The 20,273-nt window shown below is 45.9% G+C and overlaps 1 protein-coding gene across 1 annotated transcript in view; it reads right to left on the bottom strand.

Annotated features, from left to right (window-relative positions):
* The window catches only part of Snap47 (synaptosome associated protein 47), a 55,536-nt gene that overhangs the window by 31,442 nt on the left and 3,821 nt on the right, over positions 1-20,273 (bottom strand). Inside the window, exon 2 of the mRNA XM_057774529.1 lies at positions 6,632-7,174. Coding sequence (XP_057630512.1) covers positions 6,632-7,128 — 497 coding nt within the window. The 5' untranslated portion in view covers positions 7,129-7,174. The remainder of the gene's footprint in view (positions 1-6,631; positions 7,175-20,273) is intronic.

Raw genomic sequence — 20,273 nt, forward strand, 5'->3', positions numbered from 1 at the left:
AGAAGTTGTTTGATTGCACTTCCTAATTACTCAGGTAACATTATTTCCCTTCTCAGATCTTCGATGGGGTTGAAGACTATATAAATGTAGTTACTTTCGACTCATAACTTAGCCAAGCTATTTATTATATAAGACCTAAGCTAGTTAGAATAGGATATTTGTACTTATTGTATATAATTTCATAGTAGGTTTAGAACTCTCTTACTTAAATAAAAGGGGGAGGTGTTGCGGGAGGTCCTTCCGCTCCTCCAGCCAATAGCCACCAAGATACCAGCCCATTGGGGCGTGGTATCTTTCCCTTTAAAAAAAGCGGCCACTTCCCTCCTCTCTCTCTTTACTTCCTGCTCCGGTTCCGGCGACTAGACTTCTTCCCAATTGCGTGCGCAGAGGGCTGTTGTCTGGGACCGTGATCTGTAAGTTTATTCCCCTTTAAATAAATACCACCCTATTAATCACAATTCCAAACTGGTGTGGGATTGTTTATGACTTGGGCCTTCAAGCAAGCATGACTCCATTTGAGAAAAGTGAGTTTCTAACACGTGTATGTGTATATTAGAAAGGCTTACAATTGGATGGTGGTAACCACACCTTTAATCCCACTGCTTGGGAGGCAGAGGCAGACGAATCTCCGAATACAAGGCCAGCTTGATCTACAGAGTAAGTTGCAAGAAGGCCAAGGCTACATAGAGAAACACTGCCTAAAAACCCCCAAATAAATAAACAAGCAAACAAATAAATGAAAGGTCTAAAATTAGTTATCTAGGCTTCTACTTCAAATTGGTTAAAAATTAAGACTAAAATATACACAAAGAAAGTAGAAAAGTAGAGATCAGTGAAATTAGAAGCAGGAGGTTAAAAAAAAAAAGGAAACAAAGAAACTGGTGTAGGGAAACAGCTCAGTGGGTAAAGGAACTTGCCAGCAAGCCTAAAGAGCCGAGTCTGATCCTCTGAACCATGTGACAGAAGGAGAAACCTGCCTCCATACAAATGCTATGGCAATATGTGCCTGTATACACACGGATCTGAGTGATCTGTGATTATAATGCCAGCATTCTGAAGGCAGAGGCAGGCGGATATCTGAGTTAGAAGCCAGCCTGGTCTACAAAGTGAGTTCCAGGCTAGCCAGGGCCATATACTGAGACCTTGTCTTTAAAAAGAGAGGGAGAAGTCAGGTGGTGGCGGCGCATGCCTTTAATCCCAGCATTTGGAAAGCTGAGGCAGGCGGATCTCTGTGAGTTCGAGGCCAGCCTGGTACACAGAGTTAGTTTCAGGACAGTTAGGGCTGTTACACAGAGAACCTTGTCTCAAAAAACAAAAAAGAAATAGAGAAAATATAAATTTCTGACATAGGACTGGAAATGGTTGAAAGTCTTATAAACATTATTCTAACAACTTCCCTGAAATGTACAACACTAGACAGCCCAACCCCTGAAACCCAGGCAAGGAAAAAAATATGAATATCTTTAGAAAGAAACTAAATCTGTAACGATGACACCAGAGAGGACAGAGAGGACACTGTGGCCTGAGTGGCTTCCCTGGTGAACTCTGCCAAAGACAAGGACCAACAACTGTCTGTCCGCAGTCCGTCAAAGAACAGTGCAAGGGCAGCACCGCCCTCCGCTTCACAGGCTGCCTGCCCCACAGACCTGACACGACATACGAATCCCAACACGGTCAAATCAGCAAGCACACCGATGACATAAAAAATCACTAACCCACAAGTAAGCCAGAGGTATTCACCCAGGAAGATGAGGACAGCGGAACTGAAATCAGTCAATATAACCGTCTCACTGACAGTGAACCCGGAAAGCTGTGAGCCCATCAGGACAGCATCAAGCCCTAAGAATTCTGTCACAGGAAGAAAACTTTCTCAAACTGATAAAGGGCACTTACAAAACACTTGAACAACAGTTTTTTTTTCCCCAGAATGAAAACAGAAAGTAAGCAGAATCCCGAAGCACCAAGTCTCGCAGGCGTTCCTCCTCACGTATGACTTTCTGGAATACCTTTGGTCCTCATCCTGTTTCCTGGGAATCTGGAAGTAACAGGTCACCACGTGCTGACGAACCCCTGCTCCCAGCAGCCCGGGAGAGCTACCAGGTGGGGCTGGTCACTGAGAGACCAGGGCTGCATCAGAGGCTGGGGACCCTCAACCTCATCTGAGCCCCCAGAGAAGGAAGGAGGGCTGAAGGCTGAAGGGATCACCAATAACCAGTGGTTCAACCAATCACCCCCATGTAATGAAGTGTTGATAAAACCCCAAAGGCACTCAGAGCTTCCCAGGAACTGAATGTGGAGGGTTCTTGGGGGGGATGTGCCCAGGAAGGGCATGGAAGCCCCTTCCCTTCCACATACCTGACCTCTTATATGTCTTCATCTGTATCCTTGGTAAGTATTCTCATGGTAAACCAGCCAACACAAGTTCTGTGAACTGCAAACCAGTGCAACCCAAGGAAGGTCAAAGGAGCTAATATACAGCTGTCTGTGGTGGCCCTCCCTCTGCAAACCCTTCACAGTTAAGCTGCTGGCTCTACGTTCTTCAACGGAAGGAGTTCTCGGCTACTCTTTACCACCATGATGGCTCTCTCAACACAGGTCGGGGACCCACACGGGGCTCTGTTCACTCCTGAGTGTGTCTACTCATGTATTATAGAACCGGAGGACTGCCAAGGTGGGCTTGGGGACCTACTGAGTCAGGCAGGAGCTACAAACATGGACAAGCCCCATTGTTTCCGATTTCCACAAATGAAAACACACAGTATTTGTCCTTTGGGGCTGTAGTTACTTAACTGACTACCACAACTCCCAGGGTCCTTTGTACTCTACAAATAGCTGGACTTTACTCTTCAGGGCTGAACAGCATTTCACTGCATAGATCAACCATATTTTCCTTCCCCGTGTATGTGTGAGGGACACTGCTGCTCTCACCAGGGATTCTCATTCAGAGCCCACTGTGCTGACCACCGCCACTGTGTCTCTGTGACTGGGTGTGCTCATCACAGCTCTCCACGGAAACAGCCCGCTGGGTCTTGCTCTGGTCCTGCCCATGCTTTCTACGTCCTCAGTCCCGCTTCTGGAATGGGAATGCAAATAGCCCCCTGCTCTATACCTTCTGCCTGACAAGGGGATATACCCTTTCTGAAGCTGCCAGTCAAAATACCCTCCCAGGTTGCTCCTAGTTAGGTGTTTGGTCCTGGTGACTAGCAGACTGTTACATTCGTGTGCCCCCCCCCCCCCGGTTCCCTCCCTCTTCCAGACAGTCCAATCACTACTCTCACGCCCCCATCTGTCTTCTGCACATGAGAGAACACACAATCTATTTCTTTCTGAGTCTGCTATTTAACGCAGCACACTGATCTCCAGTCCCTCCATTTCTCTATAAATGACACAATTTCATCTTTCTTTATTGCTGAGTAATATTCTACTGTGTGTATATGTGTGTGTGCGCATGTGCGTGTGTATGTGTGCATGCGCGCACATGCGTGCATATGTGTGTGTATGTGTGTGTGTTTGCGCATGCATGCGTATGTGTGTGCGCGCGCATGCGTGTGTATGTGTGTGTGTCACATTTTCTTTGTCCATCTGTTGATAGATACTTGAGCCACTTCCTGATTTGGCTACTCTAAATAAAACCACAACCAACAAGTGGTAAACAAAAGACAAAAGAGCAGCAACATGTTTTTCCTTTATGCACAAGTCCCTCCCAGTAAGTTCTGGGACTGGAGGCCACTCTCTCTGGGGAGCATTACAGGCACCGTGGTAGACAAGGAGCCAAACATGCCCAGACCACAGAGCACTGCGCTCAGACATGGAAGGTACCCTCTGTCTAGCCTACCATGGAAACAGGCTCTGTGACACTGACAAGCAGGCACACACTGAAAACACAAGAGGCCAACAGTTGGGGCCTCACACTGAGACATCTGTTCCAACACTGACAGCACAAAAGCTCTGGTTCTGCTGAGGTGTCCGTGAGAGCTGAGGGGCTGCTGGCGGAAATGTGCAGGAAACAGCAGGAGGGCAGGTGGGAGCCATGTGCCAGAGCGGTGATGGCGCGGGCTCTTTAACGGTGAGCATTGTCTGGAGGAGCACTGAACAGAGCTCAGAAGAGCACGGAGCCAGCATCTATCGAGACCGGCCCTGCACCGGCAGGACCTCACTTCTCTCTGACTCATCTGCTGAGTTTTCACGGAGAAGACAGGAGCTCAGATGTACCCAGTGTGTCCAGATTAAACCTCATTTCCCAACAGAAACCAAAAGTAAACAACAGGAACTCTAACTTGGCAGACTGAGAGATGCTGAACTATCCGAGTTCCCGGAAAGTACGCATCCATGTGCACAGAGGCAGACAGGCTGCGACACGGTCAACCAGAAGGGGAGACATCATGAGAACTCTATTTCTGGAACACATAGGAGTTTCCTCTCCACATCCATTTTATCACATTTCATCCCGAGGACCAGCTAAGCCGAGCCCAGCAAGAACAGAACTGTCAACTCTGAACAGTCTGCAGATTCTGCTGCCTCTGCTCCCGTGACAAGCCTGACACAGGACTACCTCCATGGCACGGTCCGACTAAAAGAACCTCTTTGGCTTGATAAGCGGAGGATGTGTCTTCGGCCCATCCACAAGCCCTCTCTGAGCACATCCCTAACCAGGAGTGGACTACGGCAAAGGCCATCACGCCCAAGAGGCACCAAAAGAGCCTGGCCACTCCACCACATAGCGGCATGGGAGCACTGCCTGCTCTTTACAGACACAGTCCTTCATCCACAGGGAGCGCATGCTCCCAGGCCCTACAATGTAATGAGAATTGTGAGTGAGGAGTCTTCCTCTCCAACCATCTTCCTGGTCTCTTTCTGCAGCCTCTCCCTGGTGTATCCAATCATGAGCACCACGACTGTGGTACATTGGGATCACTGTTAAGTGAAATACTTCTGGACAGAGCACTAAGACGCCTAAAAACCTGATGACCCAAGAGGCTGCTAGTGACTGACATAGGCGAACAGTACAGACAGGCCAGACAAAGGGCTGCTCCATACCTTGGAGGCAGGCAACCATGTCTCAGCTCTCACCAGGCTACTCAGAGTGGCACTGACATTACAGGCTACCAAAGAGGTCCATTTTTCTACCTAATATTTTTAGAGGGACTCTGGGGTAACTGAAACAAAAACAGAACTAGAGATAGAGGGCTGTAGTTGCAAAAAAACAGAAAGAGTACGTTTTCAAACTAATTTATGAAAAATAAGCACAGAAATTTAAAACAAGTTTGAACTTGAGGTGCTAAAAAGGAGCGCTCTCAAAGATGGGCCTTCGGAAGAATGGCCAGGGAATGCTGTTCAAGAACTACAAGCTGAACACAACTTCCCTAAGGACAGGGAAAAGACTGTAGAAACTTCTCTATACACCAGTGGCAGGAGGAGCTTAAAATCTAGGGTCCTCTAAAGGCAGGGGTGGACCGGGGTCAGTGACAGAGCACGCTGGCTGGGAGGAAGACATGGTGACTTGACACCCAACCTGGGCACTTGGGAGGAGACACTGTCTAGCAGTGTCAAAGGAGCAGGGGCAGAATGGAGAGAAGAGAGCTGGATCCTCTATGCCAAGGCAAGCAAGGTCTACAAGGCTCATACTGCAGAAGGAAGGCAGGGACCCAAGATGAGGTTTTATTGGTAACCCAGTCCAGGATGTCCCCTCCCTACACAGGGACCCTGGGACAAATGCTTCTGATTAAAGACAAAAAACAAAGACATCCAGACAAAGAAGAAACTGGAAGAGATAGGCTACTATAAAACAAAAAAAGGCAACTGAGCAGTGGTGGTGCATGTCTTTAATCTTTAATCTCACTACTGGGGAGGAGGGTAGAGACAGGCGGATCTCTGTGAGTTTAAGGCCAGCCTGGTCTACAGAGCGAGTTCCAGGACAGCCAGGGCTACACAGAGAAACCCTGTCCTGAAAAACCAACCCCCAAAAACAAAAGAAAACAAAAAGGACAACTGAAATGCTAAGCTAAAACAGACAGGGAGCAGTGCTGGAGCATGAGACAAATACCATGTGCAGAACCAAACTAATTCTCAGAAATTGAAACCTAACCTCAAGAAGTATAAACCAGAATGAAAACAAAAGGAAAGAGCAAAATAAAGAGGGAACACAAGACAACCAATAAAGGACTACAAAAACAGGTGTTCAACATGGGTCACATTTTTTAAAGCGATGTGAAAAAGTTATCAAAGAAACCATATAAACAAAACAAGGAAAAAAAAAGCCCATTCTGAAGGACAAACTTGAGGAGGGCATTTCACAGTACATACAAAACAAACAAACCTCCAAACTATCGTCTCCATCAAGCAGCTCACCACCAGGCGGGGACACAGATCACACTCATGACCTGAGAACGGGACACTTGACTAACCAGCACACAGGGACCACACACACGAACAGAACAAGACACCTCCCTCGTGCAGCCCATCACAGTATGGACACTCGCCTCCCTACTCTCTGAAACCAACAGGATGCGTCCCACACAGTCCACACGCAGCTGCATGGCCTTTCCTCTGGAGGCTGGAAATGTCCTACCCATGAGATTGCTGAGAGGAAACTGCCTTTCCAGAAGCAGAGCAGACCTTGGGGTTTGCCCACCTGTCAGCCACATCTAGATCTGACTCCATCTTCTCCAGGCCCCGCATGACGCTGTCCAGCTGCTCGCCCTGGTGATGAAGGACCTTTGAGGTGTCTTCCATGCGTCTCTGGGAACTAGCCATCAGTCCCAACAGCTCCTGCCCCCTGGTCATGGGGGAGGCTGTGCTGGCAGCAGCACCTGGCTGGGACAGTAGCAGCTCCCTCCAGAAGTGCTCGATGATGTTGAAGACAACATTGCGATTGGGCCGCAGTGAGCTGAACCAGTGTTTGGCCTGGCCCTTCTCCAGGACTGTGATGGCACTGAAGATAAAGAGAGAAGACTCCTTCCTGATCTCAGTGATGCTGGAGAGAGGCAGGCCCACAAGGACCTCTTCAGTTCTATCCGCACTGAACTTCAGTGACCGAGGTGTCAGAGTCAGCTTCCCAGGAACCCATTGCTTCTCAAGGTTCAGGTAGTAGGAGCAAGGCCAGGAGTGGACACGCACATCACTGCTCATCTGTCCCTAGGTAGCTGTACTACACGCGAGACTGTAGTAGCTGCCTCTGTGGGAAAAGAAACAATCAGTGGGCAGGTGAGGCTGAAGTATATCAATTTCCTTTAGATTATAGTTAGTAGGAGTTGGTACAGCCTCAAGGCAGCTCTGGGCCTCTGCCCTGCAAGTCAAGGGCAGAGACGGCTGAGATCAGAACCAAGAACTGTGCTCGCCCCACCACTCCCTACAGAAGACCCTCTACTCCTGTGCCCACCAGGCAACCACGAGGAGAGCAAGTACTATAGACAAGGCCATGCATACGACCTTGTGGTTGTGATGTCCCTACCACTATATATCTGCACAAGGTCCTCCTAAGGATCCTCTTTCAGGTTTTAGAGGCGTCTGTCCCCCTCCTGGCCAGCCCTCTCAGAGCTACCTATACAGTCATGTGCACATGAATGCATTTATACACAGTGTGTGCACACAAGCAGTGACGTGTGTTAGTTTCATTTTCTTCTACTTCTGTTTTCCCCCAGTAATCAGGGTCACACCAGGTGCATCTGGGAAAGTGATCTACTGCTGAGCTAGATCCACAGCCCTTGGTTTCTTTGAAACAGGGTCTCACACGTAGCTCAGACAAGCTTTGAACTTGCTATGTAGCACGGGGTGGTCTCAAGTTCCCTGTGTCTTACTTGGCCATACTAGAAGTACTGGCATTGTGCCATCACACCTGGCACTGTTTGCAATTTCATATTTATAATTATATTCATCAAGGCAGTCATAAGTCATGGATGACTGACCCTTATAGAATATATTGCCCAATCCTCTTTGTACTGATACCAAGTATTAGTCAAGAAAGGAGGCTCCACACTGTAGTCTGTGGTACTGACTGGGTAAACGGAGCTTCCCCACCTCACCCAGCCGTGTTTCTCTGTGTCTGTGTCTCTGACCGTGCCTCTCATTGTCTGTTTCTCTCTATCTCTCTCTTTCTCTCAGTGACCACTCTGCTCCAAACAATGACCTCAGATTGGCCCTCCCCAGTCCTTAAAATACAAGCTGCTACAAAAGTCACTGCTAGATGTTATTCTGTTTTAGGGGCCAGGAGTTACCAAAAGAAGCACTGAGCCTGCTCTCCCAGGGTAGAGCACAGACTTCTTGGCATCCTGTAGCTCCAACACCACAACCCTAGCCTTACCTGCATTCACCTCATAGGAATTAGAAGCCTCCTCCATATGTTGTATCTTTGAGATCATAACTGCTGATATCAAAAGTGCACCATCACCGGGGCTCGCACCCCGAGGCCTGGAGCAGAGTCCGTGTATGGCCCACAATGCCGGGAATGTGGTCAGTAGTCATCCATGCTGCCCAGTGGGACCTGGAGAAGATCTTACCAATGTTGTCAGCTCCAAGACCATACCTACCAGTGCCACAATCTTGCCATCACCTACACTTGCCCCACAAGACCTAGTGACAGCACATTCTGTCGCATCAGAACTTCAACTGCCACCATCATAGGCCCCAGGGTCACAGGCACACAAATATGCAGAACGTAAGAAAACACACATTTAGAATCCCATGTCCACTGCAAATCTGTGCACTTACTCTCACACACTGCTGCAGCTTGGACGATGAAGGACTACAGAGCTCTGGTGACACTGACTACACAGGCCACACTTCCACCTCCACCTATAAGCAAAGCCCAAACACGGGCACCCTAAACCCTATCTAAAGGCTTTGTCCTATGAGAGCTACTACACAAAACTGGAAAGGGCAACTATTATGCCAGATGTGGAGACATCAATGGAGAAATTTTAAAAATCAAGGATGCATGACACCTGTAAAGGACACAGTAATTCTCGGGAAGTGGAGATCAAGTCAAAGGAAATCCGTGGGTTATCTGAAAAATAGTTCTCGATAGCTTCCGCAATAAACTAGGAGAAGGGGAATTTCTGAGCTGAGCGCAAAGTCTTTTGAAATAATCCATCAGACTTAGAGTCTGGAGAAATGGCTCAGGAGCTAAGAACACTTGCTAGGCCAGATAGTGGCACACGCCATAAATCCCAGTACGTGGGAAGCAGAGGCAGAGACATGCAAATCTGGTTTGAGACCAGCCAGGACTACATAGTGAGTTCCAGGGTAGTCAGACCTTCAGAGGGAAATCCTGTCTTAAAAAAAATAAAAAATAACCCCCCCAAAAAACCCAAAAAACCAAAAAACAAACAAACAAACAAAAAAAAACCCTCACTTACTGTTCTTCCAGGGGACCAGAGTTTAGTTCCTAGCATCCATGTTGGAGGACCAGAGTTCTAAGCTCACAATCATCCGTAACTCCAACTTCAGGAGATCCAAACAGCTCTGGCCTCAGCAGTTACTCCGTACTCTTTGAGACACATGAGAAATCATTAAGGAAACAAACAGTTGCACTACATGAATTCCAGGGAATTCCAGGGGAAAAAACACTAAAAATCTCTTTATTAAAGTAATAGCCGAAAACTCCTAAAGATTTCTGTCTTATTCATTGTTCTATTGCTATGAAGAGACACCATGACCAAGGCAACTCATAAAAGAAAGCACCTATCTGGGGGCGTGCTCAGTGTCTGAGGCTTACTCCATTACCATGGCACTGGAGAACAGCTGAGCGCTTTACATCCTGCTCCACAGACAGCAGACAGAGAGACTGGGCCTGGCACAGGCTTCTGAAACCTCCAAACCCATCCATTCCCAGGAGACAAACACCCTCCAAGGTCACACCTTGGTTCCCTGCCTGTCTATGGTGCTGAGGAATGAACACAGGGTTCTGTTCATACAGCAAATAATAATCTACCACTGAGCTATGCCCCCTGAAGCCTTCAATGAGACGTGGACATCCAGATCCAAGAAGCTCAAAGAGTCAAAAAAAAAAAAAGCTTCTCCAAGGAATATTAGATCAAAACGTCAAAAATGCAAGATGAAGACAGAATTCTCAACTTCAACTACTCTATAGAAATGGACAAATGAACTCTCCTAGATAAGCAGAAACAGAAAGGATTTGCCACCAGCAGACCAAGCCTGTTAAACTGCATCAGGGGAGCAGGATGAGTACAGCGTGCACGGGTGTATGTGTGTGTGTGTGTGTGTGTGTGTGTGTGTAAGGGAAAAAAAGACTGTGAACTGGAGGTCACAGCGACAGTCTGGGGTACATAGCAAGACCCTACCTCAACAAACAAAACAAAATGGGGGAGGGGTGGGCTGGAAAGATGCCTCAGCTGCTAAGAGCACTGGCCCCGGGTTCTGTTTCCAGCCCCCACATGGCAGCTCATAATCAGTCATAGTTCTGGTCAGGGTATGAATATTCTCTTTTGACCTCGGTGGGCACTGGGCATGCGTGTGGTGCACAGACACACATGCAAGGAAAATACACATATAAAATAAATATATCTAAAAAAATTAAATTACTTAAAAAAAATTAGTAGTGTCAGTTCTCCAATCAAAAGACATAGACTAGCTCCATGGATTAAGAAACAAAATCACCTTTAATCCCAGCACTCGGGAGGCAGAGGCAGGTGGATCTCTGTGAGTTCGAGACCAGCGTGGTCTACAAGAGCTAGTTCCAGGACAGGCTCCAAAGCTACAGAAAAACTGTCTTGAAAAACCAAAAAAAAAAAAAAAAAAAAAAAGGAAACAAACAAAATCATCCTTCTGTTGTCTTAAGAAACTCATCTTAGCTCTAAAGACTGGCAGCATGTTAGAGTGAAATATGAAAAAAGTATTCCAAGAAAATAGGCTCAGGGAGCAAGTAGGCATTGCCATTCTGCTATCTGAAAAACTAGACTTCAAACTAAAACTAATCAGAAGAGACAAAGAAGGGTACTTTATTCTAACCAAGGCATCAATTAATCAAGAAAATATTACAATACTAACCTATATACACTAAACTCTGACTCATTCAATTTCATAAAAATCATGCAAATGGAACTACAGATACAGATTAACAAAAACCGAATAACAGAAGGCGACTGCAACATCTTACTTTCTCTAATAGATAGTCCTCTGGGGGGGAAAAATTAGCAAAGAAACCCCAGATTTAATGACATCTTACATCAAACAGTCCTAACAGGTATTTACAGAAGATTTACCGAAGTACCAGAGAATATTCAACCTACTGAGCAGCACACAGAACGGGTCAGAGGCTGGAACATAAAACAAATTTTCACAAACACAGAAAAACTGAAATAATTATGCATGCTATCTGACCATTATGCAACAAAACAAAATCAACAGCAAACAAAACCCTAGTAAGTGTATAAACTCATGGAGATTAAACAGCTCATTATGGAATGAGTCAAAGAAATGAAGAAAAAGAATCAAAATATTCTTCAAACTAAAGGAAAATGAAAGCACCAGACAACAAAACGTCTGGGACACAGTAGAGGCGGTCCTCAGCGGGAAGCTGATAGCCCTAAGTTCCTGCACTAAGAAAGCAGAAAGAGGGTCGGAGAGATGGCTCAGCAGTTAAAAACACTGGTTGTTTTTCCAGAGGACCCAGGTTTAATTCCCAGCACCCATACAGCAGCTTACAACTGTCTGTAACTCCAGTTCCAGGGGATCTGATACTCTCACACAGACATAGATACAGGCAAAATACCAAAGCACATAAAATTTTAAAAAGAAAAGAAAAATCATTTTAAAAAATCAGAAAGAGCACAAATAAGTAATTTGATGATGCAATTCTGGCCTCTGTGGATACCAGGCATTCACACAGTACATGGACATACACTCAGGCAAAACACACACACACACATCAACAACCTCAATGTGAATGGACTAAAATCACCAGTCAAGTCAGGCAGTGGTGGTGCACACCTTTAATCCCAGCACTTAGGGGCAGAGGCAGGCGGATCACTGTGAGTTCAAGGCCAGCCTGGTCTACAAAGTAAGTTCCAGGACAGTCCCAAAGCTACAGAGAAACCCTGCCTTGAAAAACCAAAAAAAAAAAAAAAAAAAAAAAAAAGGGGGGGGGGAGGCTTGAAATAAAGGTGAAAACATCCTGTATTAAAATTCATAGGACACTCGGGAGGCAGAGGCAGGCGGATCTCTGGGAGTTCGAGGCCAGCCTGGTCTACAAGAGCTAGTTCCGGGACAGGCATCAAAGCTACAGAGAAACCCTGTCTCGAAAAACCACAAAAAAACAAAAAAAACAAAAAAAAAAAATCATAGGATATGCCCAAGTGGTGGAAGTGCACCAAAAATTGTCATGTGATCTCCACACGCAAACAGTGGCACGCATGCACATGTACATGTACACATTTGTACAGACACACATACATAAAGAGACATATCAATAACAAAATAAAATTTTAAAATAATAAAAATACAAAGATATTAATAAATGACATTGTTTTCTGAACAAAGATTAATAAATCTTTAGCTAGACTAACCAAGAAAAATGACCCAATAAGTAAAATCAGAGCTGGAGCCATGTGTGGTGGCGCAAACCCCCGGCACTCGGGAGGCAGAGGCAGTGGATCTCTGAGTTCAAGCCCAGCCTGGTCTACAGATCGAGGTCCAGGACAGTCAGGACTGCACAGAGAAACACTGTCTGGAAAAACCAAAGGGAGAAAAAAAAATAAGGAAAGAAAATAAACTACTCTGACTGGCTAGAGAGAGGGCTCAGGGTTAAGAGCACTTGAACAGCGGCCTGGCTCCCAGCACTCACACTAGGTGGTCCATAACCACCTGTAGCTCCAGCTCCGGAGAATCTGATGCCCTCTTCTGGACTCTGTGGTCACTGTTCTCTTGTGGCATAAGCACAAACACATAAATAAAAATAAAATCTGCTCTTAAAAAAAGAAACTACAAGAAAAAAAATTACATGATTAACAAACTGGAAAGTCTAAAAGAAATGCACAAATTTTAGACATATTCTACCTACCCAGACTAAATAAAAAAGAAACAGAAAATTTAAACATACCAGTAATAAGAAATAAAATGGAAACCGTAGTTAAAAGTCTCCCATAAACATAGCAAGCTCTAGACCAGCCAAGGTTACATAGTGAGACCCTGTCTTTAAAAAAAAAAAATCAAGGGCATGATGATTTTTTTGACTGAGTTCCACAAAGCATTTAGAGAATAAATAAATTCTCAAAAATTAAAAAATATTAAATAAGAAAGAACATTGCAAAATCCTTTTTATGAGGTCAAGGACTATCAAAACCTCACAAAGATACAACGACAAAAGAAAATTGGGCACCTATTCCCTGATAAACAGGGTCATAAAAACTTTTTTAAAATATAGTGAAACAGAGCAGCTCCCTCGCTGCGATCTATTGAGAGTCAGCCCTCAACACAAGGGTTTGAAAAAATGTTGAGTAAGGGAAGAAAAATAAAATAAATAAAATATAGTAAAAATCAGCCTGATGCAGAACCACAGACCTGCAATCCCAAGACTTGAAAAGTTGAGACAGGAGGGATGTGAGCATGGTATAAATACAGAGAACTTGCCTCAAACAGTAATAAAAAATAAAATACACAGGAAAAAATAATACTAATTTTTTAAAAAGTGTGCAAAGTCAATAAACATATATAAAAAATACCCAACATCTTTAACTACCAAGAAAATGCAAATCAAGTTGGGTGTAGTAAATACACCTGTAATCCAAGCACTTAGGAGGTGAAAAGTTCAAGATCATCCTCAACTACATGGTTTGAGGTCTTCCTGGGTCATGTGAATTGCTGTCTGAAAAATGAGAAGAGGAAAAAAACCCAAAATAACAAGGGGGAGGGAAGAGGAAGGGAGGGAAGAGGAGATGCACATCAACTCTATTGAAACTCATCCCATCCCAGTCAACATGACTGTCACCAATAAAAAAGTACATATATGACTATATGAAAACACAACCATGAAGTTCAGTATTTCACACAGTGTATGCAATTTGCTGTTGTTGTTTTGAGACAGAGTTTCCCTGTGTAGCCCTGACTGTCCTGGAACTTGACTAGGCTGGCCTTGAACTCACAGAGATTCACTTGCCTCTGTCTCCTGAGTGTTGGATTAAAGGTGTACACCACCACTGCCTGGAAACAATGCATACAAATTTTAAAAAGATTAATATCCCTCAGGGCTAGAGAGATGGCTCTGTGGTTAAGGGCATTTGCTGCTCTTCCAGAGGCCTTGGGTTTGATTCCCAGTACACACATGGTGGGTCACAACTAGCTATAACTCTAGTCCCAGGGGATCCAACGCCCTCTTCTGGCCTTCTTGAACACTACAAGTACATGGTGTGCATACACACAGGAAAACATTAATACACAGAACCAAATAAATCTTTAAATTGATTAAAATCCAAAATATATAATGATCTTAAAAACAACAAAATTGCAATTAACAAGGGTTAAAATATGAATGAATGTTGTTCACAAATTATACAAGTGACCAACTATGTGAAAGTTTGCCCACTGACTGTATCACTCCAGTAAGTATGGCTATTATCGAAAGAATAAAGAGGTTCTAGAAACATCCTTCAAAAGTAAGGACATCCTTCAGGAGTAGAGCGCTTGCCTATCACATGTGAAGCCTTAGGTTCAACCCCTAGTGTCTGTGGTGGAGGCTAAGGATGCTAAGTGCTGTCGGGCAATAGGGAAATGGTAACCCTTACATGTCTGGTGGGGATGCTAAGGAGAGCAGTACAACTAGGAACAGGAGTATTATACGAACCAGCTATCCCATTGGTGGGTACTGCCAACAAATTTCACCAGAACAGAATTCCATTATTTTGTAAAAAACATGCAAGCAAAGGGGACAGCAGTCTGAGGGAAATGTAAAAGCACACACTAAGAACAAAGGGTGCAGAGTCACATCGGGGCGGTTCCTGCCAGAGGTCCCTCTGGAGGCCACTAATGCAGAGGAGGTTTGCAAGTGTCTTTAGTTAGATTGGTGGCTAAATGAGAGATGAGATGCAACCACACCTGACTGTACTTGAATGCATGCACACAGTCAAGGCGTGAATGTATAGGTCAGAGGACATCTTAAAGGAGTTGGTTCTCTCCTTCCACCATGTGATTCCTAGGGGAAATCAATTCAGGTCGTCAGATTTAGCACTAAGCAGGTTTATCTGCTGAGCGGTCTCACTGGTCTGTTTTTCTTACTTTTCCTAGTGGAGTCGGCTGAGCTGGTAAGAGAGAGCAAAGTGGTACCAGTGGCAAGGCAGTAACAGAAGGAAGTTAAGGAAGGAGTTCCCGAGATTGTGCTGGGGAGCACAGGTGTAAAATGACCAACTGAGAGCAGCTGAAGACAAAGAGCCTTCAGGCTTTAATCACTCAAGAGGACCTGCCAAGAATTCTAAATGCCAGGAATGAAAGTTGTGACATTGGTCTCTTAAGGCCCAGCGCTCTATGCCTTAGAACGTAGTACAAACTGCTTTTGGAGCACAGCATCCCAGTATCTGAGGCCCATTCAAGACCTGTAGCACACACAGCAGTAGTCATGGACCACAATAGCTGCCATGTATGGGGCCCACTGGGAAAGCCCCAAGCAACAAACCTTCAACTTGAGTATGTAAAGCCACAGTCTAGTGTCTAATAGGAAACAGTTCCCTATTCCCAGAGCTTGGAATGAAAAGCCTCTGGCACAGTACGGCCCCCCCTAGGCCTTGGGCACTCGAGGGTTTAGGGCTGCCAACACTAGGACTTCTCCTCGCCTACTCACAATTTCTGTTTTTTTTTTTTTTTTTTTTTTTTTTTTTCGAGACAAGGTTTCTCTGTGGTTTTGGAGCCTGTCCTGGAACTAGCTCTTGTAGACCAGGCTGGTCTTGAACTCACAGAGATCCGCCTGCCTCTGCCTCCCAAGTGCTGAGATTAAAGGCGTGCGCCACCACTGCCCGGGGGACCCCAAGTAGCAGACAAGGACACAGAATGACACATCTTGTTTGTTTGACTGGAAGCTCTTGGAGGACAACAGACCATATCCTATTCAAGGTTCTGGCTCAGTGACTTCCTTGTGATGGCTCTTCGCTTTTTGGTTCAGCTGGGACTCCGTGGCATGGTAGAGGCCCATCCTGTACTGATGGCAGCCTTCACCAAGCACTGTATGAAACAAACCAAATATATAAGACTGACATGGAAACTACCCATCAGGGGTAGGAGGAGTCTACCCGTGTCTTGAATCCATCTTTCCTAGAACCTCTAGGGCAGTGATTCTCAACCTATATACCAGATATTTTCACAACAGTAGCAAAACCAGTTATGAAATAGCAAGGAAATAATCTTATGGTTGGGGTCACCACTATAACAAGAGCAACTGTACTAAAGGGTCGCCGCATGAGGAAGATACCAAAGACCTGCTATCTGGCCTTGGCTTTAGCATCTGGTAGTCACCCTCAGACAACACATCCTATGCACAGCAGCAGGGAGAGGGGCAGAGAAAAAAAAGACACCTTCTTCGTGTCACCCTAAATATACACAAAATGAAAGCACCAGGTAAAAACGAGATGTGGATCTGTCTTCTCTAATAACCTGGCTCGAGTTCTTCACAAACATGTTCCTCCATGACAGCCGCAAGAGCAGACCCTAATTTCCCAGTGTGTGGTTATGGTTCCCCCAAGTCACTGCTACACACCAGAAATCACAGCCTGAAGCTAGGACAGTCCCTGAAGGAAGCTGCCAAACCAGCTCTTTGTCGCCATCACAGGTGGGAGAGAAGAAGACACCTAAAAGTCACTTTTTAGAAAAGGATTTCGTAGACAACCCCAGGTTGCAGAGGACAACCAGGTCCTATGTGGGGCCTGACAGGCCTCCTAACAACCTGTCCTTGGCCAGACCAGGGGAACCACCACATTAAAAACAAACAAAACACCTCAAACTCTTACATCAGGAAAGCTCCATGAGAAACAGCCAGGAAGTTTACAGCCTGATGTCACTGGAAAAGTGGGGGAGATTTTCTCAGCTGCAGGAGACACTTCCTTCGGTAGAGAAGGCTGCTCTGTCTTCCTGAGGGAGGGGTTCAGCAGGCAAGTCTGCATTATGAGCTCTTCCCTAGCATACCAAGGCCACACCAGTGTCAGTGTCTTCTGTTTGGATATGCCACACTGAGTCGTAGGCAACAGGTCCCTGAACTAGGAAGCCCATACCTGAGCCTTCCACCATAATGCCTGGAGAAACAAGGAACAGGTGCTGACACCCTCACGCCTCAGCAGAACAGCCTATACTCCAGGACAACGAGTGGTTACAGGCTAGAGCACCTCCAAGCCATTCATGTGACCTCTGAACCCTTGAAAGTCACTGGTGGGGCTGGAGCAATGGCTCAGCTCTTTAAGAATAGTTGTTCTTCCAGATGACCCAGGTTTGATTCTCAGCACCCACATAGTGGCTCACAACTATTTATAACTCCTGTCCCGGAGGGGATCTGATGCCATCTTCTGTCCTCCAAGGGTACTGCATCCAAGTGGTGTACATACATGCAGGTAAAACACCCATAACACAAAATAATAGCTTTAAAAAGTACTGGCATGCACTTCTCAGAATTAGGGGAGCTACTTCAGCCCACTCACGGTTTCCAAGGCCAAGGGAAGGGCTAATGGCAGGGAGTCACAGAGAACACCGCTCAGCTTCTGAAGACAGCCTTGTCTCGTTTCTGGCTGGAAAGGGTTTCCCACTGCTCGCAGACAATGACTTATTCAGTGACTGGACCCACATAAGGAAAAAAACCAAATCCAGTTTCTCCTACATTACTATCACTTCCGCAAACACATGTGTGTGTGATGTCTCCTTACACACCACCCAGGAATTGGTTCTAAAGCGTACACTAGCTGTGTTTCTGCAGTCCATCTTCACTGCAATCTTGTCTACTTGAAGACAAGTCTGTCCCTAAGACAGTCTTCACTCCAGATGCCAACCTCAAGCCCAGGCTACATCTGACCCACTGTCTATACATCAGGGTTCATCATCTTCTCAGATTGGATTCATTTTCTCAAATAGCTCACAGAAGACAGAGAAACGCATTTACTATTGGATTATAAAGGGCATCAAAATGGATGCAGATGAAGAAACACACAGGGCCAGGTAGGAAGATTGGGTAAGGCTGCCTTGCCCTCCTTGGAACTTCTGAGTGTTCAGCTCCTAGGAAGTCCACCTCTGTGGCAGTCTACCCACAGAGGCTTCATTACATGGGTATGACTGATTTAACTACCAGCCACGGCTGATCTGCTCAGTCGTCAGACCCTCTTCCTTCTTTGGGGTCTGGGAATAAGACTGAAGTTCCCCTTCTCTGATGCTGCTGCCCTCATCTTCCTATGACCATCCCACCCTGAAATTACCTAGGGGCTACCTACCAGCAAAGGCACTTCATTGCCCAGGATTTTAGGAATCATATTAGGAATAGAAATAAAAATCAGGAAATGGGACAACACACTGCCACACTGCTAGACACCACAAAAAGTTTGAATCAACAATCACCTGCTCCACAAGGTTGCTCCTGCGCAAAGCAAGAGTAGGCAGTGAAATTATCTGCACACTCCCCAGAAAATCCCCAGGCCTAGCAGTGGGGCAGCAGAGGAAGCTCGCCATGGTCCCAGCTGCAGCTCCTCCAGTTCCACCACAGCTTTACGACTCGGGAAAAGTTACCTCACCTTCTGGACCTCTGTTTACCCTCTGGTAAAATAACTAAAAGACCTCAGGTCAATACCAGCTCTAGGTCATTCTAAAATTCAAAGAGAAAAACAACAGAGAACCAAGAGTTGAGAGGAGACAGCAAGCATTTGTCATGATATTACAGACAATAAGTATGACAACTGTACCCATATGTGACAAATTTCAAAGGAGAAGCATGTGGCCAAAACTTTCCCTACCACAGATTTCCAGGATGTCTTTTCCAGAAAGCCAAAATAAACAGTTATTAAGTGGAAGGGCAGAAAGGAGAAAACTGTTCCTACCCATGCAGCAGAAGCTGCCCACGCGTGTTTAGACCCCATAACCTTGCCTAGACTGACATCACCCACAGAGTCCTCAAGAAGGGACTTCTACTCCCCTTGAAGCCACATCCTTCACTGGGTCCTCCACCCACCCCATCCTCCTCAGCATCACTGATTTCACTCTTCTTTGCACCAGGCCTACCGACCCGGCGTGAGGACCATGTGGTAAGTAAGTACTTCAGGCCTAAAAGCCATGAATCTTAGTCACCACCATGGGTGACACATCAACCGAGAGGCATGGCTACTCCAATAAGCTTCATCTACAGAACTCTGGCAACTGGACACGGACTATAGGTCATGGCAATCCCATCTGTAGCACAAAAGGCAGAGCTCTCACCTTAAATAACAGATGCTTCTTCTGGAGCCATCTGAGTGACCATGGTCCAGCAACACAGATTTAGGTCGCTCCAAATTCCACGTTCCAAAGTGAAGCTTTGTAGCTTTACAGAACAACGACAGCCATAAATGAAGCAAGTGTAAAACTCTTTGGTGAGTTTATCAGAAGGGCCTTTACAGCAAGGTGGACAAAGCTTTTCTATGGGCCTCAGATGCTATCTGATGACAGGCTTAGCTTGTAGACAGTAGAAGCTAGTGGTCTGCTAAGTTACTAGATGCCAAAGGTTTTTAACCTATTAGTCATGGGATACCACTGATACAGAGGTTGACAAGGAACAGCCAGCGACTCAGGCGGCTAAAGTGGGCCCGAGATAAGCTAATCAGCTCCTGGCAGCTTTCCAGCCTCTCCGCAGCCCTGTAGTTTTAATCAGACACAACTTCTCTCCAGGAATTCCCCTTGGCAATGTCACCAGTTCACAACCCTATTAAAAATCTCAGCTGGGCGGTGGTGGCGCACACCTTTAATCCCAGCACTCGGGAGGCAGAGGCAGGCGGATCTCTGTGAGTTCGAGACCAGCCTGGTCTACAAGAGCTAGTTCCAGGACAGGCTCCAAAACCACAGAGAAACCCTGTCTCTAAAAACCAAACCCCCCCCCAAAAAAAAATAAAATCTCCCAGTTAAGCTGAGCGGTGATGGTGTACATCTTTAGGGAGGCAGAGGCAGGCAGATCTCTTAGTTCAAGGCCAGCCTGGTCTACGGAGTGAGTTCCAGGATGACTACACAGAGAAACCCTATCTTGAAAAACCAAAAACAACAATAAAAACCTCCAAGTTAAAACACACACCACTACCCTCTCTCAGATGCCATCATCCCCTCCAGTTACTGCCGCCAGT

This window comes from Chionomys nivalis, chromosome 7 (genome assembly GCF_950005125.1).
Source record: "Chionomys nivalis chromosome 7, mChiNiv1.1, whole genome shotgun sequence".
Classification (NCBI taxonomy): domain Eukaryota; kingdom Metazoa; phylum Chordata; class Mammalia; order Rodentia; family Cricetidae; genus Chionomys; species Chionomys nivalis.